The following is a 23,057-nucleotide window of genomic DNA, read 5'->3' as shown; positions in this document are numbered from 1 at the left end:
TGCACAGGAAAACAAACCACCACACTTGGTATTACTTTCCTAAGGCACGATGAGAGCTCATCAGTGCAGTCTGTGAGCTGGTTGATTTAAGGACTCAACCAAACACGTCTCACACAAGAATCACAATACATGTGGTACTTGTTTGCTTTTGTTTTTATTTCAATTTTATTTCTGGATTCTACTTTGCTTTGTAAGTTATTTTTCTTGCATGACAAGCAATATCCAGTTATTCATGCACTGCCTTTTTTGTTTTGCTTTAGGCTGACATTTTGCCCAAACTTAAGACCACAAGATGCTTACTAGAGGTCCTCCTGGCTTCAGTGAGGTCTCCCAAACTTCTGGCTTTTAAAAGCTAGTACATACTAAACCTAACACACACAAAACCAAGGCACACAAGACACCAGCCACAATTTCCCCTCCACATGCGTGTGTGCATGTTCTGTCTGTGCACAGTGGTGTTTCCAACCTGAAAACAATGCACTCAAGGAAAAAAAAAAAAATGGGTTTGTGTGATGGGATTTCCAGTGGAGCCTGAAGGACTTTGGTATCCCCAGACTATAAAGGAAGTCCAGAGAACAGAATACTTAACATCTCCAGCCTCCTTTGAATTCCCAGCCTCACTGAACGAAGAATAAAGAAAGCAGGAATCCACTAATTAAAAGAGAAATGGGTCTTATTTATCTTGGTTTATGAAGTCACAGTTTTCCACTTCTGAAAACACAAGTTTCTCACCAGTTCTTTTCTGCCCTAGGGCTGTGACCTAAGCAGCTTAAATGATACACAGATTTTGGTCGAAATCTGCTCCTTATTTACTGGACTTCAAATGTGCAAGCAATTACTGAATGGGTCTCGTTTATTGAATAGAAGTATTTAGGCATTATGTTTACAAAGGCCTAGAAACATTAAAATCTAGTGAAAAACAATTATTTTTACAGAATACATCTGCAAGCAATATGAAGTCACTTTGTTTTTGTAAATTTCCCCGTAATAGACTTATTGTTGATGTGGAAAATGTTCACATTGCAGCAGTGAATTATTTTGAAATGCCAAACTTAATAAAGGAGAAATTATTGCAAATAATATCACAGCCCTTAAAGGAAAAAAAAAAATAAAATAAAAAAAAGCCAAAACACCAGCGGTTTCCTGACTAGTCAATCCTCCTCAGATTGGCAGACCCCTTCAGACTAATCAGGAAGAGTTAGACAAATAGTTACTTTATTACGGAGGCTGTCAAATAAATCAGAATCTGGCAAGCAACTGTTTCTGAGCCCTGCAGCCGGCCTGGCTGCTTTTCCTGTAAACCCAAGGCAGCTCAAACAGCCCCACGGATGTGTGTGTTTGTCTGCAGAGCAACGTGGAGGCTCCGGGCCTCTAAACAAAAACTTCTTCCAAATCCGGGCCAGCATTTTTCTTGGCTTCCCCAGGTTTTGTTGTGGAACACGGCTGAGAGAAGCAATGTTTTCTAGCCAATTAATTCAAGTCACTGCTGTTATTTTTAATGGAGAGCTCTGAAGCTCAGCTCACAAAGGGTAATGAGAAAATAATGTTTTAAACAACATCATCAGAGGAATTAGGCCATGGACTCGCACTACATTATCCAGCTCTCGCCGCAGAGTTATTCTGCCCCCACAGTGTTTGCTCTTTACAATAGCACGAGGAGTGGGAATTCTGCCTAAGGTACAAGCCTGAGACACAGCCACAACTGAAGGTCACAGAACAGCGAGTTTCAGCACTCAGCCACAAGAAATGGTCTCTTGTGCCGCTGCAGCCCCGACTCCAAACACCCTCCCGACGCCCCTGGGCGGGTGAAAAGAGGGATCTGGTTTTATGGGGGCACTGGGGCACGTTCAATCTGCTGTCTCACAGCACTTTAGTGGGTATTTTAACTGCTGCAGAGGGGACTTAGGCACACAACCAGCCTTCACACAACTAGACTTTAGCCTTGCCCGGTCATCCTGCTGAGGAGAGGGAAGAAGAGTGCTGCCTTGAGAGGCAACAACATCACCTTTTGTCCCTCCACCCCATCCTTTCTGTGCTCTTTATCTGCACTGGGCAGATGGATTTGAAAGGCAACCACTGGGCAGAAGGAAAGAATAAGGGAGAGAGGGCAGGGTGGGAGGAGAGAGTTTGAGAGCATAACCCAGAATGAATCTAATGAACACTGGGGCTTACAGGCCTGTGTGAAATGTTTTCAAGCACTGCTACTGTACCGAATATATTCACCAGCTGAAGAGCCAAGAGCTATTGTTGGAAACTGTAAGACTGCCCAGGCAAGAACTGTGCTTGTTCCTGCCTCCTTTACATCCACGGCAACGCAAACTGGCAGCACTGACAAATCAATTCAACACTGACTTGCTAAGAAGATGGGATATAATAACTTTTGAAGCTAATAAGATGGCTTAAAAACATCCCCCCCCTTTTTTTTTTTTTGCACTGGACCACAGTAAAATCAAGCAGCACAGATGGACTTGCACCTGCTTCCAGATGAAAGTGGTAGCTAGTGCAGTGCCATTCTTAATACGAATTAACTTTTAATATAGATCTGCTTTAGTTCTTAATTGACTTTACAGCACTGCTAAAAATAACTATCATCTAGCTGGCAGGAATACTTCTCCCCTTCCCCATGTCTCCGTATGGGCTCTCTGCCTCGTGGATTCTAAAATATAACACTCGCAGTAAATACAACCAACCACTAAATGCACACCATCCTATATATATAACATTGGGTAGGTTTGGAGGGCAAGAGCCACACATTCATCCTGGAAGGCAGCCTGTCTGATGGAGAAAACCACCAAGGAGAGATTGGCAGCTTCCAGCCCAGGGCCAGCAGCACGGGCAGAGCAGAGGAGGTGCCAGAGATGCCGTCAGACAAAAACTGAGGGATGGCAAAAGGTAGAGCCATGCAGGATCTTGAAAAGTAGGACAAGAAACTCCAAGTTCACAGAAAAGGGGAACTAAAAATACAAGGATGGGAGGAAGACCTTTTTGGAGGGGTATGTGTCTCTTTATGGGGACAAGCTCAATAACCACGACACAAGAAATCCTACTTTCTTCAGCTTCCCCTTCTGCAGGTAGGGTGAGGTATTTACAGATTTAAGGAGGGTAAAAGCGGCTGCAGTCACTCAGTAAGCAGGATCTGAGTGTCCATAATATACAGTGGCATGTGCAACACACAATGGCCACTTCAGCTACTTTTGTGGCAATTAATAAAAAGAACAGGCACTCTTAATATCTTTGTTAGTTACCAAAGGTTACTCTGCACTTTTACCCTTGCACGATACCTTAATTCAGTTTATGTATGAATGGAATACCTTTCAATTTTAGGCTAATGTTCTTTTATATTTATAATATTCAGGATAGCTACACATGCTTGATTACCTTTTAAACACTTATCACGATTCCATTTAAAAATAAATGAAACCCATTTAAAAGTGACTTGTCCCCATCTTCTAGTATTTATGGACAAGGACATATGGGGCTGATTTCCCTCATTATTAAGAAGCATGTCTGAGGCTTAAGCTATTTAAATTATTCATTGACAGCAAGTGGACTACTTATACAAACTCCCACTTACATAAGGAGTCCCAGTGATAGACCAGTCAAGTGGGTGAAGATGGCTGAGCAGATTTGGGGATGCTCTGAGCGTCCACAGACACTGATGCCTTTGATTAGGGCGAGGAGTCCTTTGGAAAGTGGGGCCCCAACTTCACTAATAAATACAATTTAACTGGGACTTTCAACATGGTTGCTCTGAATGACTTTTCCTTCACAGGTTACCACGACTGAGGTTCTGAGTGCTCCAAATCACAGAGGCTGTAAGCATTTAAAATTCTGCTATAAAGAGACTTTCCAGCCTATCACAGACTCCTGTGCCCTCTGACCACCTCAAGTGGAAGACCAGTTTGCTTCCAACCAGTGGAGTCAGAGTGAGAGAACAGGAATCACCCTTCATGGAGAAACAGTTATGCTTATTCTTTGCATTCTTTTTAATTTTTAATTAAAAAGACATGTTTCTTGCTCTCCTCAGAATGAGCCAAAGGAACATTTGTACTCATTTCCAGGTCATATCACACTGCACATATTGCACCTGATTTCACAGCTATGTAGGTAAGTTACTATTTTTCTGCACAAGTAAATCATTATCAAGGTAACAGACAGTGAGCATCACCAGCACCTAGAGGTTACAATCCATTTTAGGAAAACACGGCCTAGCTTTTGGACACTTCCATATTTCAACTGTTTCTCTCTTCCCTGCCCAGCTCCAAGTCCGAGCCCCAGCATGTCCCAGACTTTGTTCCTCTATGTGATCTTGATGGCAAAAAGGTTTTGTTTTGTTTCTGTCTCCCCTAAGAAAGGCAGAAAGGTTAGTAAGTCTTTAAACTCTCCAGTCTTAAGGCTGTTAATATTTCACGTTGCCAGCAGGGAAAGGAATTAAAACTGCCAGTAGCTATCCAGATAGATTCTAAAATCCCCTCCCCCCCCCCTTCTCTCTGCCTCCCTCAGCTTCAGAGGATATTTTCCCCGCAAATTGGTTTTAAATTAAGGAAGGTGATGAAGGCAATGTGCCGTCTCAGCATTTTCCCAGGTGCACTTAATCTAATTTCATTAAGGAGATCAGGACAGATGATCGCTACAGTCGAAACATTAAGTCTGTCCATTTTTGTATAAAAAAACCATTAAGTCTGTCAAAGTGTCGGCGGGTGGGCTGTTTATTATTGGAGATGAAGGCGCGCTTTGCTTCCCCAATAAACTGTCAGGAGCAGTAAACCACAAATTAAGTCGGCTGCTGCCAAAGATTTAGGTAAAGATCTCCAACTAATTTTGACACAGGTGTGGGAAAGGCCAAGGAAAGGCCTGGAAACCAAGCCTTTTGTGTGTGTTTGAGATATTTCAATCTGACCATGGAGGAGTGGAAGCCTGGGAGTCAGTGGATAGGATCAGGCAGAACTGCTGATGCCTCTGACACTCTGGACACACAGTGCTGACAGGAGCTGTGCAGCAGCATGTCCAACCTGCAGATTCACCTCTGCTTCAGCCCGCACTCATCCTGCCACACTCATCATCTTGTCTTAGGCAGACAAGAACTCGGAGGAGCTTCATTCAACCCCTGCTCCATTTTGAACTTGTGCACAGCTTTGACTGAAAGGTAAAAACCACGTTCCTCTGACAGTCACATGGACATCAAACAGAATTAGAGGAAACTCATCAAAATACAGAAAATCTGGAAGACCAAGAGCCACGACAGAAATCAAGTGGAGCTTTCAGATCCTACATCTTCGAGCCATCCTTGAGCTGTGGCCTTTACACCTGCACAGGGGACACAGTGCTGCACACTGTGCTGCTCTGTATTAACCTGCAAAACAATCCTGGAACACGTGAGAAACTCTGCAAGCCAAGGGAGGGCCTGCAACTGCAGCTGTTGGAGTATGCATCCTCCAAAATTCCCATCTTCTTGGCATCTCTACGGTTAATTATATCATTCGATTTAATTAATGGAATTGCCCAACTCAACTGTCAATTCCTATCACCTGCCTACTCTGTTATGTTCTTTCTGATCACCTTCCAAGGAGTTACTGCCATTGCCTTTGGATTTAAGGCTGTGTTATAATGGTGTTTCTTGATGTGGGCAGACAGCTGTACAAGATTTCTCTCTTCCCTGATGCCTCAGCTCTTAAAAGTTTCTTCCCAAGGTCCCTGGTAAGATAAGAAAGTGCTGGATGGGGAACTGGGACAGGGAGATGTTAAACAATGGAGAAAGCAGAGAGCTAGGGACATGCTGACTGCCAGAGACAGAACTGGAATTATCCTGCCGTGCCCAAGAGCTCTCCATAAGATCTCTTCGGTTCTTTTATGCGAGCTAATGATGGATTTTTGTCAGCAAGCTAGAAGGCTCTTCTCATTGTTTGCTCTGAACATTTTTTTTTCCCTACGTTTTCAAGAATGAAAACGGGCACCACAGACTGTGATGACTCAGCTTTTTATATACAGAATAACGTATTTAAAATTTGAGGTTCTGCCTGCATAAGAAGAAAACACAAAACCTCAGTAGGAGGGGAGAACATCGGTGCTGAAGCTTTGACTCGTTTTCTCAGTTGCACTTTTGCTTTATTTAAATACAAAGGTCAAGAAGGGCCATTATTACTAAATATTATTTACTGGAGTTGCAGCTGAGAAGCACAACTTGGAAGGCTCCTCTCCCTCTGGAAGGGCTTACAGGGCTTAACTCAACTGCCCCAAGTCTCAGTGGGAACCTCTGTGTCTGCTCCACGCACATGGCGGGTGGAACGATGGAAGCTGAGGGCATGCCAAGCCTCTCCCCCATCTGGCATTTCCCAAAGAGCAACTGAGTGAACTGGGAGTGCAGTGGGCTTAGGGGATGCTATTTTGCTGGTAAATCTGTTCATGGAGAACGATGAAATAACATAAATTCACCGAGTGGTGAATTTTTTGTCTTCCCGTACTGGCAACAACATTACATTTTGCCTGTTTATAGCACCCAAATCTTTCAAGGGCTACGAGGTTGTTTTAAATTCAATATTTTGATTTTGTTTAAAAAGCAGATCTGCTCTTAATAACAACATGCAGCTTGTCTGTAAAACAGAGGCTTTCTTCCATTAGGAGAATTAACCATCTTTGCCCATTACTACTACATGGGAGTCAGCTTCAATTCCACGTTTGATCTTTCCCTTCTGCTGCAACCAGTAAGAATTGGAATTTCTGGATAAGTACCAGGTTTAATTTTTCAAAAAAAGAGATATTTTAATGATGGACAAAACCAGTTCGAGGACCTTGGCTTGGGTAGGCTTCAGAAATAGTAAATTACAGATTACCTGAAGTGGAAACTAAACTTCCAACCTCATGGAAAAACAGACTTATCAGATGGAACCCAGTTTTTCCATTGCTAGATAAAATGTAAGGAGCAGAGGAAGAGATGCTTCCAGAAAAAGTGCTGGTGGGGGCCTTATCTTATTGCTGGATAATCTCACACACAGATACATATACACAGAGTGACCATTCCTACTAGAGCAATTCCTAGACCTCTCTTCATTATTACATCCCTTTCTCCTGCTGCCTGAACTATGATTTTTCCTGTGGGCTTGTGGATACCCTTTCAAGGTCAACACAGCAGAAACAGCAGTGATAATTTCATCTCCCAGATCCTACACACAGTTTATTCTTCTCATTGCTTCCGCTCTTATCACCTCCATCTCTCACCCAAGCCCACAGTTCTCATCACTCTCTTTGACTCACAACACTCCCAACATTGTGATATTCAACCTGTGTTTAAGTCCTGTACATCCTTGTTCTCCATAACACAATGAGCATCCTCTGCTCATCCACACAACTAAGTCCTTATCAAGCTCTCCCTACCTCACCTTTCATTTACCATTTAAACCTTTCCCCTGGTAACAGCAGATGTAACTGTGTCCTTGTGCCAAGGAAAAGCTGCTGCAAGATCATATTCCTAGTCTGTGGCTTTGCTTGCTACACACCTTCCCACTTCCCAAATGCCAAACCATCACTCTTCATGTTTTGACTCTTTCACAGCTTACCTCTTCTTCCCAACACTGACATTCAGCACTGCTGTAAACTTTCATCTCTCACTAGTCTGACTCGATCACCCCCTTGTTAAACTCTTAAATAAGCACCTCCTTACCACTAACCACTGCGCCTTTTGCTGCAGGGAACAACTTCCCACTCACAGCCATAAAGCCCCCTGACTTGCCCTCTCAAACACCTCCTAACACCTTAACACCTACAGATCCCCCCTGCTGCTCCTCCCTGCCCTCCATCCAGGGCTGATCTGCTCCTGCTCTTGTGCTGCTGACACTTGCAGGCACCTAGTGGGACTCAGAAATTAACCCAGCAAACTCCAGCGTGGCAAGGCTGATTCACACTGCCAGGGGCAGGGCCTAATAAACTCCCTGGGCTGCTGCAGAGAGTCCTGTGAAGGCCCTGTTTTAGAAACCTGACTTCAAAACTTTTTGTTTCTACCTTGGATGTAACTTCGCCTGTCTCAGAGGTTGCTTACTGCAGCTAAAACACAAAGCACGAAACCAATACACAGCAAATGCTGATTCAACTTGGAAACACAGTTCCATTTTTTGTGCACCTTCCTTGGCACCGCGTTAAATGAAGAATGCTTGATACCTGGCCCCTGATTTGGAGAGCTCGCCTACACTGCAGGGCCATGTAATTAGGCTGATAAGCCACAGTTCTGCACACAGCAGACAGAAATCCAGGACTGAAAGAAGATGAACATGGAATTACTTCTAAAGAAAGAAACAGGCTTCTTTTTTTCTTTTCTTTTTTTTTTTTTTTAAATGCAATCTTGAACACTGTTATTAAAAAAATGAGAGCAACATTTTGGAGTAACGAGCAGAGATTACTCATTCCCTTGTTTTACACAAGTTGACTTTTGGCTTTCTGCAGAACACCATTTAACAGAGCACATTACCAAGCTGCTAGCCACTTTTCACAGTGATGCTAAAGCAGGTAAGAGACAATAAGTGGAACTGTTGATGGTTTATATTACTCTATTATGTTAATGTTCACTAAAGTATGCCATAAGCTCTCTCATTACATGTGTATAAACCAATTCTCTGTGGTGTTATTCCTGTGCTAAATGCTATAACTACATAAATCTTGAATTAATGGAGACTTTATAGTTCCTGAAAATGAAGGGTAATTGCTATCTGTTAATGCTGTTGTTGCTATTAAAGGAAGTATATATTTTCAGTAACAATGTTTATGGACCGTGAGCTCCACGTCGCAGCTATTGCACAGAGCAGAGACAGTGCAATACAACCATCAGACTGACTCCCTTCCTCTTCCTTCACAAAAAGCACAGTATCATTTTCACAGCTTCGACAAACCACCCTGCAACCCTCCTAAAACAGCTGCAGAGTGCAGCCCAGTGTCCTTCACTGAACACCCAGAACCAGGATTTGCATTTCCATCTCTGAAAACGCATGACTTGCTGAGCTTCTCGCTTGGTTAGATGGCTGGACAGCTCACTTTATTAGCCTGGCTATCTCACACAGTGCTCTGAGAAGTGCGTGGTGACAGAATGATAGGTGTGAGAAAGTATCATCCCACTTACTTCCTCTGAGATTTCAGCAGTGATGCAGAAGTGAAAGGCTATACTTGGCCAGAGACAGTTCTCAGAAAGTAGATGGGATAGACAAGTCCCCAGCCTTGAGCTCCTCTTCTCTGATTACTAAAAACAGCAGTGCACCGGTTGGAAAGGCTCTCACAATCTGCTGTGGAACCGTACCTTGCGCTCCAGCAATGGCTCCTCGGTTCTGAGACACTGCAAGTGTGACTGACTATGCTCAATCACTTTTCTCCCCCGGAGTCCTGCACAACACTGCACGAGACAAAAACCCAAAACCATAAGGAGTGTGTTTATATCTTACAATGCAGCGAGGGTAAAACCTTAATTTTACCCAAATGCCTATGTTTGAAAACATTAAGAGCTCAATAGCCCATATACCTACGAACTAAATAAATAGTGGATAATTACTAGCATGGTACAGAGAGAGAGGTAGGGGGTGGAAAATTTCAGTTTTGCTTCTAGCTCTGTCACTGACTCAGTTTGTACTTGCAGATGAACTTCTTTCTTTGCTTTCCTCGTGAGTTGCATGCGGACAACACTGATCCGCTGTTTATGACTAACCAAAAAATGTTATGCAAATCAGAAGCACATTAGTAATTCCTGCCCTGCCCTTCATTAGTGCCAGCGTGTGTGGGTGTACCCAGGAAAAGCTGCTCCTTGCTGACCAAGCAGGAAAGCAGGATTGTTGTGTAGCGCTGGCAAACGAGGCCGGCCCATCACGTAATTCGGGAAGCTCTGATGGTGGGCTGGGCAGGATGGTGGATTCTCCACCTGGCTGCAATAGCCAGGGAATGTTATTAGGAGATACATTTTGCCAGCACATGGAAGGGGGAAAATGAGTGTCATCCCTCAGGACATCCACACCAATGTTTTTATAGCTCCTTGTTGCATCAGCCAGGTTAAGTTTTAGACGAACACTGGATGAGTTTCCAGAGGAGTGTAGTATGCCAGGTATCAACACAGCAAGAGAGCCTGCCCTTCTGCTCCCCGAGTGGAAGGCAATGTTGCACTTACATTACCCCTACGAAAGGTTTGAAGCATCTTCACTTCAACCCTGCTGAGTTTACGTGCATGTGACCACATCTTCACTGACAAGAAAAGAAACCCCACTTAATTCCAGAGACCTACTTAATAGAACTGTGTCACGTCTCATGTCTCTACAGATCAGGCAAGAGACAGAAAGATGATGATCTTGTGCTGCTCTCCTTATGAAGAAGAGAAATGTTGTTATTAAGGCGGAGTCACCTTAAGGAGAAGGTAGCTGGGAAAATACGTGTGCCTAGAAGGTCAAATTACAGTTCCAGATACGTAAAGAAATGCCACATTAATGGTGAGGAACACTGCAACAGCCTTTCATTTGCTGTAAAGGACAGCAAGTTACCAGCCAAACACAATGCAGCTTCCTCTGAAGGTAACCTCAGATCCCACATTCTGAAAGCTAATCAATGTTGTTCAGATTTCAATTTCTTCTCTACAAGGTGAAGTCAAACCTAATCTAACAAACGTCAGTCTCAGATGTAATGCCGCTAGCTGGGTCTACCAGTGTAATTTAGATAATCATTAATAGCATAGCTGTATAATAAAACTACATGTCACTTACAACTTCATCTGAGGTTTGACTGGCAGATCTTTAAACAGTTTTCTAAGTGATTGCTTTTACTTTCTTTGATTGGGCAGTCTAAGAAATGTTTTAACCCCATGGTATCTAAGCTTTTAGGGAATAGTTTCTTACCCTCACCACCCCTGCTTGTCAGCTCTGCTGCTGTGTAACCTTGTAAGAAACAGGACTTGGGGGAGGGGGTGGTTTCAGGGAGTGACTTTTTACATATATACACAAAATTAAACCAGAGTAATATAAAATAAAAAATGTGCAGTATCTTTCATTCAACACATATATTTAAATGTTTCTCTTCAGTCAAGCCTTCATCTCAAAACACAGCTTTTGCCACGTTCCAGGGATATTTAGTATACAATGGGATTTTTAACAGAAGAAGTCGACAAAACCTTAATGCTTCTAAAGGTCCAACAACACTAACAGAAAGACTCAAGCAGAGGAGGCTTCTGGTGTAGCCTCTTGAACTCAAGGTAACCTCTGAGGCACGGCTGCAGCCAGGTGTGCTGCTGAGGAGACAGGGCTGGCTGAAGTCAGCCTTCACTTCTGCAATGCTGATGCAGGAGAAGCCTCCATGCCACAGCTTCTCATGAATGAATGCAAGAGCTTGGACAGCCAAAATATAATAAAGGTTTGATGAAGACCTAACCTGAGACTGCCAAGTCTGATCTGCCAGAAGAGAAGCCAGCAAGGAATACTCAAGCCTTTTACACATTTGATGCTTAAAACCACGGTGCAACTGGTGCCACGCAGTGGGACTTCCGTGTTTTCCTTGCAGAGGTGAATCAAGAAATCCCCCCGCACAAACACAAGACTACAACCTTTCACTGACCAACCTCTGTATTCAAAAGAAGGTCAGAAAAACCATTGCTCTGCGATAAATATGCATGCAACATGACAAAACACTCCTTGACAGTTCCCACGCTGCCTTTGAGGGCAGGTGCCACTTGTCCCACCTTCTAAACTGATTACAAAATTGACGTCTTCAGAGGTTACTCTAAATAAAACATGGGCTCCTGACAAGTTACCAGAGGAAAACTTCCTCTGAAACAGCACTAACATTGTGACTCAAGACTCAGCAAATGCTCATATGATAATCAAGAAAGGCTATTCTGCTGGTGGGGGTTTCTTTCCTGTAAACAGAAGCTAGTGAAGATCAGCGAGTACCTGCTCCGATGTTTTCTCATTCAATTATAGATATTTTTAGATTTGGCATGAAGACTGGAGGAAAAATGTCATTTTCAAATTCATTCTTATTTTGGCTATCAGGGAGTTTCCAAGCATATGAAAGAAGAAAATTCAGTCTTACCTTATCGTCTATATCGCTCTCGCTGTCACACTGTGGATTAGAGAGAGAAAAAAAAAAGATGTTGAGAAACACCTTTATGTACAGGGATCTTTTGCATCATCCTCTTAAATCTTCAGGATAGCTGTTGATGATGTTCACAGTTCAATGAAACACACTTCTGATATTTGCAGTAACGCCTTTTACATTGCTGGCATAAACCAGACAAAGCCAGATTCCCTCTTATACAAATTTATGGTGTACTCTTACTTGGATGGGAGAAAGTGAGCTTTAAACAAAAAAGACAATCAGTGATGCATCATAACAACCACCGTAACATGAACACCACAACAGAAAGCATGCCACTTTATCATCCCAAATTGTGGAATATATAGTAACAGTTTTGCATTGCTTCACCTTGATAAGCACTTTGTCATCTAACAAGGAAACTGTGAAACTGGCAATCAATTTCTAATTTAATGAGTGGTACCAAGAATAGTAATTAAAATACATCATAAATTCTGGTACATTTTTTAGTTTGAATGAGATCACGATCCCAGGAGGAAGTGTTTACTTAGAGAGTTTTGGAGTGCAATCTCTTACAGGCTCTGAAAAAGAAATGCTCTATTTTCACAGCTCAAATGATGGAGAGATAACTTGAGCACTGAACATTTCAGGACATGCACATCTTACTGGCTGGAGCTCAGAAAGATTTACAGTTGGGAACACAAATAAATCTCTTGGTGCCTGTTAGGCTGACAGAAAAGTGGCCAGAGTGTTTTGTAGCCTTGGTGCCCAACAGGAATTGTCTCCTTCAGCTGATGGGCATGGCCTGGGTGGGTGTTCATGACTGGCAGCACTCTCCTAAGTTCACTGGGTCAACATGAGGGAACTCTGCAAGCCAGCAGGGAGGAGCTCTGAAGGTGGAAATGGTCCATGAGAATGCACATGCTTTGGTGTCATGAATGTAAAAGAAGAAATAGATCTGTTTGGTCATTTTGTCCAGACCTTCCTCAGGGAGCAGGGAGGGGAAATCTTTCCTGTCACATCCTTTTATCCTAAAGTCACACGACAGAAATCTCAGCTGTTACACTGTCAGTTTTCTGCTGATTTTTGAGAGAATACTTAATCTCTACTTCTTTCATTTGGCACCTGAAATGACTGACCCCAAATACTTGAGGAACCTTTTACTCTCTGAAACGCAAGAGCCTCGATACAGCAGAGGGGTCTCCCACAGTGACTTTCCAGTGAAGACTGCTCAGCTGCCTCCTTATTCCCATTTAATTGCTGTGAAAATCCTTGATTTAAAGAACTTGTTTTTCTATAGTCTTGACTAAGTAGAATTATTTTTCTTTCAAAATGAAACTGTTTTACACCACCCCACCTGACCCACAGCACGTTTTTCACAGGGCAATCTAACTGTTTGGTAGGATTTGCACGGATCTAATTGTATATATAACCATTCTGGGGGAAAAAAGAACCCAAAGAAAAATGGAAGAATTGACAGGAAGGCAGGACACTGCTCTGTAGGGGCCAGGAGCTGTGGGTGGGCAAGTCCTGTGGGAATACTCAGTGTTAATGCCAGCAAACAAGAACATCAGCTAGCCATGTCTTCAGTAAATACCTTCCCATAAGCCATTTGTGCCTTTTTTGGGGGACTTTCATTCTGCCACTAAACTTTATGAAAATTATTATAAGGAAACACAGTTTCTGTTTTTCATGAACCAAATGTGAAATCAGTCCTGGTAAATCATCATCTGCTGACTTCCCCAAACCCGTGTCACACAGCCACCAACAATTAGAGGTCTCTGCCCTGGGCTTGGAACGGGACTAATTGTCCGTCACAGTGAGACATGCTGGGACAGGTTTGCTGGGCAAAGGCTGCCCCAGTACCTGCTGCATTTGTGCTTGCTCAAGACAGCGATAATTCACGCTGACAAAGCAACACATTCATCACAACCAAGGTGGGGGGTGGGGGAAGATGCAGTCACAGCAGTCCACTTCTTATTTACAGGCTCCTGAGAAGCACTGGCTGACTCGAGGGGAGCCTTTCACCTCCACCCTGAGGGGCCCAAATGAAGCTGTAACGCCACAGGGACTGTGCAGCCCCCCCAAACTACCACCACAGCAGAGTGGGTCACAAAGACCTCCTATTTTACCCTCCAAACCTGGTCTATGCAAAAGCATCCCAAGTCACAGTTTCAGTCACTGTGCTCATTCAATGCCCACACTCATATTTTAGAGGCAGAGTGTTCTGATGACGTGATTCAACCTGCGTGGTTCGGACTAAAGCACGCCACAGTGGAATTATACCTATCCTAAGGATGGCATAAAAATAAGTTACCACACTCAGCCAAGAGTTCCTTAAAATTGCATGCTCAGGCAATGTCAATACAAATTTTAATTCTTACAGGGACTTGAAGAATGAGACACTGACGTAAAATAACCAAATAAATCTCTTGACTAGAAAACATTCAAAATTTTCATGAAAACTCAGACACTTTTGCCTATGAATCCTGGTTTAATAAAACCTCAGTATTGTGAACACTGATAAATTTAGCCTAAAAATATTTTGAGAGTAGATGTAAACAATTTTTTTAAAACTTCAGTAACCATTATTATTAAATACAAGTTTGTGTTTTAGCCCTCCTCTCTGTTTTTTAACAAACCCTGTCTTCCTATTTCTTACTGCATTATGATGTTTAAAAGAAAAAAGAAAGAGGACAGGCTTTTTATTGTTGAAAACAGATTTGACCTCCAAAATTTAAATGCCTATAAAGAGCACAAAACCCTATTACAGAAGGTTTGCATTACTAAAAGGTGCAGAATTGCTTTGTTTAGATGCCTAATTTTGATTTGTACCAATATGCAACTTTGTCTCATGCAGATAAGTGAAAGTTGCAAAAAGCCAGTGAACCATCAAATCCACATGCTAAATTTTATAAACAGACACACGAACGAAGCAAACATCTGCTCTCTGAGGATACATTTTCCCCTCCATTCAGGATCTGTAAAGACTTCATAATTAATTGCTTTTAAAATGGAAGAGACAGCATAGAGTTTTGTTTCACTTTAGCTTACATCCTCCCTACTTTAATCATGATTGCATCAGTCTCGCGACTGCAGGAGCCAGCGGGGCTGCGGATCCACACGAGAACACGGACACGGAGCCCTCCACGCAGCTGGGACTGCGAGGGGGGTGCTTCAAACACCGCCTGTGTGACAGCCAGCTGCCTCACTTCTTGTTCGCCTGATGAAAGCAATTTTCCTCTCCCACCTCTCCAGCCGTGCAGGGTCACTCACCCACACAAACCGTCCCTACATCGATTCCCACCGTGTGGCCTTAAACCACCACATCGTGGCCCACATCAGAACCGAGTCCCAAACTGGCCCGAAGCTGCTAAGCAGCCTGTGTGATGAGAGATCGTGGGGGAAGAATTAACCCACTGATATTTATAAAATCTGGACTTCTGCTTAACGTACATGAAAACGGAAAGCTCGAGATCCATGGCTATACCAACCCACCGACTCCCAAAGACGATACAGCCAAGTTCTGGTGGAAAAGGCCCCACGATTCGGAATTCCCTCAGGTTCTCTTCTTTTTTACGATAAAGAAAGTCTCCCACGTTCGCACCGAGAAACAGGAACCCACAGGCTGCTGAACAAGCAGCAGCACCGAGAAACCGACGGCAGCAAAACCAAACCTGGCCTGACAGACCCGCGAAAAGCAGAACCACCGCTGACCCCTTCCCGTCCCTCTGCTGGGCGTGAGGGCGAGCCAAACCCCACGGCTGCAGTGGGCTGGGTGGGCTCTGAGGTGTCAGCCTTCAGCCTCCCCTGATGCTGAAATGAATAATCGAGTCACGGGAGAAACTTCGGTTTGTCCACAGAGGGTTTTCTGTGTCTTAAAAGCCAACTTGTGAGGAGGAGGAGGAGGAGGAGGAGGAGGCCGAGGCGCTTGCTGAGAAGGCCGAAGGGCCGAGGCCACCACCGGGCAGGGCTCACCTCCCACGCAGCTGTTGTTGAGGGACAAAAAGCCCTTGTCAAAACAACAACAAAAAAAAAAAAAGTTAAAGAAATTGTGGAGAATGGCAACTGTTGAAAGCAACGGGGGCTCATTGAGAGACAAAAGCTTCAATTACCTGGATTTTTCTAAAGGCCTGTTAACACTCCTGGTCTATAAGCGGGACTGTAAACACGCATTGTGCTGGGTTCATAAAGGCTCCTAAAGGGATTATTCACTGGGTTGTGCCAATTGCCTCTCAATTCCACCAAGAATGTTTGCAAAGCCGACCCCTAATTGTGCTCCTTTTTGGAAACAATTTCTTGCAGTGACAGATTCCAGTCAGAGGGAAGCCTCCCATGAGGTTGGTCGGGCAGAAACAGCACATAACTCAGGTGGAATTGGCTCCGTCCTCCTCCTTGCTCTGCCCTGCGTAGGAGGATGACACAACTCCTGCAGAGAGTGACCCAGCACCAAAAAGCCTCTGCTGAACTTCCATGGGCTCACCAGGGCGGGACACAATCCGGGGTCTGGATTGTGCTCCAGGCTGAGGGTTCGGGCTCTGCACCACAGAGCAGTAAGAAAATCTGGTGCTTTCCTAATCTTCACCTCAGCAACTGCAGCAACTCCACCATCTCCTCCATTCCACCTGTTCCCTTACTGCTTTCTAAAGAGACCTGAGGAACTGCAGGCAGAGCTCCCATAGGTGTAACCCACACCCTGTGGCTTCTCTTTTTTTGATGCTGAGGTGGAATCTCATTTTTCGAGACCCCCCTTCTCTGTCATGGCTTTCCCACCAGGCAAGAAGCTCTGATGCATTCCATCACCTTCTTATACAAACCATCTCAACAGGGGCAAAGATGGATTTATGGCTACTGGTAAACAGGCAACAGCCTATTTGGCAAAGGACCTTCTCTTACCATTACACTGGCCCCGGGCTCCTTGCAAGCTGTTTTAAAATTGTTTGTACTGTGGTTCTGGTTGTTTTCTGTTGAGTTGAAGAACCATGAAAACATCCTGTGACTTTTCTTACCCCGCCATGTTTTAACTTCCAGACCATCCAGTTTTTCTTCACGTCGATTTACGTGAAATCAGATAGTCACACAAACTGTCTCATGCCAGGAATAAGAGCTCCAAGAAACAAACACAAAACCCACCCAAGTCTCATAAGACTGCAACAAGATTGGCAACACTTAGGTGTTACCTCATAGGTTAGGTGCAGAGAAACACTGTTTTTTCAAATGCTGCCACTTCCTCTAAACCTTTGAGAACTGCACAGAAGTCACCTCAGCTTATCAACACAAACCTGGTTATCTCCTTTTTCACCCAAACCCAGCAGTTTATGATTCAGGTTGTGCCCACAAAGCCTCAAGGCTTTGGGACCCATTGTGCCAGACACTGTGCAGCACAGGAGTTACAGGTTCCTGCCCAGGCAGCTGAGAGAAAGGCTTGTTTTTTTCTCTGCACACAAACACACATACCTACAGATATTATTTACATTATGATTAAGCAGTGGGTGATAGACATCTAAGCTAGTCATGTGAAGAAACAGATCCCAGCCTGGAGGGACATGTAATCTAACCAGTTTACCTGCAACTAAAAATGTCTGGGGAAGCGCCAGGCTGAGGGAAGAGGAGGCAGAAATATTAAATATACAGTCTACAATATTACAATGCAAGCTGGCAGGTTAGAATATAAATGTAAAAGGTTGCATAGAATATATGAAGAGTGTAGATACCTATGGAGCTTGCACACCCACTCACAGTCCCAGGGGATGGCCACGTTACCGCTACCTTATTATTTCCAACCACATTTAGTTACTGAATTTTCTTTTAATAGCGAGGCTCCGGGAAGTATTAGGCCTAAATCCCAGGTTGTTAATGTTTCTTTTAAAGGAAGAAGTAAAATCGAGCCTATTTTTAAGAGCCCTCCCCTCTCCATGCCCTCCGAGCTGACTTCCCGGGAGCAGCTCGTGTGGATGCGCGCTGGGGTGTGCAGGGGGAGGGTGTTGTTTCCCATTAAGTCTGGCATCGGATTCATGTCTGCAGGGGCTTGCTTAAGATGATAGGAAGAGAGAGTTTTATCATGAGCCAGACTGACAGAAAAGCTTGCTAATGGGACTTGAGGCATACACAGGAAAGAAAGTGCCAAAACATTAAGCTACCGCCAAGTGTCAGAGGGCCACTGATTTATTGCAGCAATTTTGCCACTGTGTCCTTTATAAGGTCCCACAAGTCCTTCCTCCTGGCAAGAAGCTGTGAGCTGCTGCAGCTCGGGGAGAAGTTTAGATCCAGAGCACAGAAAGTGTCCAAGCGAAAGGCGGGGGCCGGGGGGAGGACGGAAATCGAATGTTGACTTGAACTTGCCCCAGGCAGCAGAGTCCTCTTAGCTCCACTGCCTCCCTGACAGCTTGATGAAATGAGTCAGGGCCTCCCCATGGCTAGACCAGCTCAGGCTTCCAAGTGCCGGGGTAGAGCTGTAAGAAACAGATTGAGCCTCAGGGCAGCAATTTTTTTTTTTTTTTTTTTTTTTTTTTTCTTTTCCCTTTCTCTCCTCAGCATTTGGCTGGGGGAAGGGGGAGGTTATGAGCACTACAGATGTATAGGCTGAGCCTTTGTCTGCGGAGGGGGAGGGCGAGGGGGAGAGAGAAGAACAGCAAGAGAGTATTAGCTATGGCAGCCGAGAATAGCCCTGAGCACTATAACTAATTTTGAGGGGCAGTGATGCATTGTACGGGCTATGTGCTGTTTGGTCTGAGGGGGCCCCTGTTGTGAAGCAGCAATCAAGAGGACATTTTGTTAAGTGACCAACAGCTGTCATCTGCAAGCCCAGAGTGGGGAAGGAGGGAGCAAGGGGAAGGGAACGGGGTGGGGGGAAGGAAAAAAAAAAAGAGCATTTGTCCCTTGGAGGCAGAGCACATTAATCCACCAATCTGCCACAGTTTTAACTCTAAACGTGCTTGGTGCCTCCAAACAGTGGAGCTTCACTCCATCAACCACCCGGAGAGACGGGTTCCTCTCGCCCTGCTCCAGCCTGGCGGGTGCAGGGAGCTTCCCTACCTCTGTGGGTCGGGAAACCGACGCTAAAAATACTGTTTAAGTCTCTTTTCATTCCATAAAATTGAGTTGATCTGCTGCAGCTTAGGGTCAATCCCTCAAGGACTGTTTTTTCCCCCCTTCCCTTTTCCTTAGCACTCATAAATTAATCAGGAAGACCCTGACTAAGTCATTTCATGCTGTACAACATAAAAGAAAGTCCCCTGATGATCCATGCAAGGATCTATTAAAAGCGGGAGGAGGGAGGGAGGAAGGGTTAGGGAAGAAGGAGAAAAGGGAGGGGGGGGAAGGAAAAAAAACCTCAACCTTTTTGATATTTTAGGATAAAAGCTGGAGGACTTTGTTACGAATTCTAGCCAACATCAAAACACCTTAAATAATTCAAAGAACATGTTAAAGGGAAGAAACTGAATGTTGCTCTGATGTTCAGTTGATGCAACGCAGAATATTACCCAAAACAGCACAGCCTGTTAAGGGAGACAGCAGCCTTGAGCATTTCAGTTCTTTAGAAAAATGTCAGAACCTGTAAAAATCATAATTTCCAGCAACTTTTTTTTTTTTTTTTTCATGATATAAACTCAGCGAGACTGAAATGTAGGTTTCTGACAAGCTGTTAACAAGACAACTTTAGAAATCTGTCTGGAGCTCTCAGGGAGATGGGCTGCCATTTCACTGCTTCGAAGAAGTTCATGACATGACAAGCAAAAATCAGGGAACAGAGACCTAAAAACCACGGTGTAATTTTCATTTGCTTCTGTCGTGAAAGAATTCAAGCAGAAATATTAGAAGGCTGCACAACTAAAAAAGCCAGCAACTGGAAAATCATTGCTGTGGTTTGACAAGCACATCTTTTATGCTGAAAATGGTTTCTTTATCATTCTACCTATACACAGGAAAGCACTTTTAGAGAAAAAAGGGATAATCACAAATTATTCCTTGAGATCTGCAAAGTACAGAGACCTACAGCTGTCTACTTACAAGCCAAGTCTAAAAACAACCTAGTTCAAGGGAGAGAGTGACCAACCCATCTTGAAAAAGCTGTAAGAGCCACCAGATTTCTCTTGGTTTCCCACATCCCTGTCCTTCCCCCCCACAGAAATATCTTTCCATAATGCAATCTTTTACTGGAGCCCACACAGATGAATACTGCTACACAAGTGTTTAATTCATTAAAAAAAAGAAAAGTCAGCATCCAGTGCCATCTACGTAGCGATGTTTGTACCACATTCAGGAGAGGCTTTCTGGCTGGTTTACCATACTGTACCTCCTACTTTAGGTTTTAATATACCACTAGAATGCTTTGCCATAATTTTTGGATGATTTACTGATGTCTCTTCCAGAATCAATTCTCTGTGGTTAGAAAAAAGTAGATCAATAGATCTATCTATCTATCTATCTATCTATCTATCTATCTATCTATCTATCTCTATGTATCTTTTCCAATATACAGTCTCCCTCTCTCTCGCTCTTTGGACTCGTTATAAGTATTTAATGGTAGGTTGATGTAGCTGTCTTGAAGTCAATTTACTGACTCTGACTGACTCATCTCTGGTTGGAGAATCTTGGCACTCTTGGGACAAATGCTCTGGGAAACTCAACGTACAATCTTGTGCTTAATTTCAGCCCACATGTGCCTGGAGAGATTGGACAGTGCAGGAGAGGTCACTACCACAAGTAATGCCTATGATTACACCGAGGGGTAAGGTGAATGATGGACCACATTCAGCCCAGCAAGGACCACACAAATAACGAACTGAAGCTTTCTCACCTCTTTCCTATTTCCACTTGTTCCCAGCTGGCTCTGGTGGTGAGATGCCACAGGGTAATTGAAAGGACAGTGCACACAGAGCTGAATGGTTGACACTGCGTTTCACCAGCTCACGAAACAGAGGAGACTCTGACAGGGACAGAGATGCAGTCTGCTTCTCTTCTCAAGCGCTCACAAGTTCTTTTCGCTCTTCCCTCGCTTGGGCATTGTGTCACCTGTCACTCATTTTCCTTTCATTAGACAGACACTCCTGCAGACATTCCAGCTTCAGTGCCGTGGATGGGTTTTCACTAAGGAACCAGAGAAACACCCATTTCTCTCTAATTCTGCGGTTTTGAGCTATGACTAATGCCCTTTGCTTGCAAGTGAGATCTTGCTTTGCTGCCTCCCCTTGACCACGAGCCTTCTAGCCTGGAGTTCCCTGGGCCCCCTGCCCCAGCTGCTTTGGTCCCTCATGCTCTCCTGGGGGGAGCAGAAACCAAGAGTGGATTTGCAGTGACTCACTGCACAGAGCAACTCTAATTTTGTTTAATGCAAGGATGCCCAGACGATATGTCCAACAGAAGAAAAATGGCCTAAAGCCATTATTTACAGCAATGAGAGGTTGCTGCAGTTTGGAGAGGGGGTCATAAGCTTTCTCTAAAATTAAGGAGGAGTTTAGGACTTAATATGGATATAGTCAAAAGCCACTTTAACCATAATGATCTGTCTGGTAATTCCCCATTTACTATAAACATCAGCTTTCTTTCTCTATTTGTACCGCAAATCCAGCCCATTACCATGCTATGTTCACATCACTGTGGAGTCACCAAAAGGTCCTGGGCCACTACAGAATAACAGAACTTGCTAAAGTACCCCTGCTCTAAGGGGTACATTTAGTTATTCTCAGCTCTAACCCCACGGTATGTGACTCTTGATTGGAAGTTTCATTTACATATTTGTTTAGTAGAGAACATGCATGGTTGTCTTCCCTCAGTGCAGAGCCATTATTGGCTGCAGGAAGCTGTTAGAGGGGATTTCAGCACAAAACTCAGGAGGAAAGGCATTTCCTAATGCCTCCCTATCCTGCTTAATAACAGCCACCCTCTGGAATGAGGGTGATGGATTTCTGGTTATGAAACTTGCTGTGGTTTCCTACAGCTGATTCACATGAATGTGTATTTTATTCCATTTATACAACTCATTTTTAAAATATAAATTTACACACAGAGAGTTCTTCTCATGCTGCCAAATTCCTTTTTCCTTACTTCTCCCTGTAAGTCCAAGCAGTGCAATGACACGAACCCCAGGCTGGGCTGACCAGCCACACACCTTGGAACACACTCTGTGATGCTCTGGGGAATATTTCACTGTTCAAAGAGGAACTTTGGATGTGGAAAACAATCTAAAGCACCCACTGTGCTCTCAACATACATTAATTCAGTAAAGAGAAGCAGAGTTAGTTCTTCATCTGATGATTACTGGAAGGTTATGTGAATCGGCTGCTTGGTTTTGTTGAATGGCTTTAGCCACTAAAAGTCCCTGTTGCTGTCAGGAGCAAGATTTACAATACTTATATATAATTAATATAATAATTAATGTTATTTAATTCCACTGCTGTTTAACTCTTAGGAAGGTTTATGTTGTTGTGGCTAAAAAATATAAAGCTTGCTATAACCAACGTTAGTGTTTGCATTATTGAACATTAAAATTGAAATCTGGTAAAATATTTAGCACAAGAATTGAAGATCTACTCCTCCATGGAAACTCAGAGCATGTGCTTGCAGATTTCAACCAGTGGTTTTAAAATAAACCTGAAGGGATGGATGCCCCCCTTGCCCCAGGCAATACCCTGGAACAAAGAAATTCACCAGGAGAGAAATAAGAAAGATTTAAAAAATTATTAAAACTAAATACACCTCTGCAGCCCCTCTAGCCCCCCAATCTCCAGTTGTCATTAACATCAATAAAATGCAAATTAAATCTTCTTTTCGCCCTTTCATTCCAAACAGATGTAAAAAATATTAAAGTGGGTAAGTCTTGGAAGTGAAGGACAAGCACTGCCTAGGGCATACATTTGGGTGTCTTCAATATAACCTAAGGGAAAAGCTAATCAGATAAGAAAATAACATAGTTGGTTATTCACTCTTACAGAATTATGCCCTAATAGCTTGTATGCTAAACATACAAGCTTCAAGACCTGTGCCATTACCTGGAAAACAGGTCTTTGCACCAC

The 23,057-nt window shown here is 43.7% G+C and overlaps 1 protein-coding gene across 17 annotated transcripts in view; it reads right to left on the bottom strand.

Annotated features, from left to right (window-relative positions):
• FBRSL1 (fibrosin like 1) overlaps positions 1–23,057 on the bottom strand; it is a 492,401-nt gene that overhangs the window by 152,775 nt on the left and 316,569 nt on the right. For all 17 annotated transcript variants that reach the window (XM_027892612.1, XM_027892619.1, XM_027892625.1 and 14 more), the window contains one exon: positions 12,040–12,069. In XM_027892612.1, the coding sequence (XP_027748413.1) occupies positions 12,040–12,069 (30 nt within the window). The remainder of the gene's footprint in view (positions 1–12,039; positions 12,070–23,057) is intronic.

Source organism: Empidonax traillii, unplaced genomic scaffold, assembly GCF_003031625.1.
Source record: "Empidonax traillii isolate 1590-97213 ecotype Southwest subspecies unplaced genomic scaffold, ASM303162v1 scaffold361:size2146424, whole genome shotgun sequence".
NCBI lineage: Eukaryota > Metazoa > Chordata > Aves > Passeriformes > Tyrannidae > Empidonax > Empidonax traillii.
Note: the sequence above shows the minus strand (reverse complement) of the source record. Positions and strands in the feature narration are given on the sequence as shown.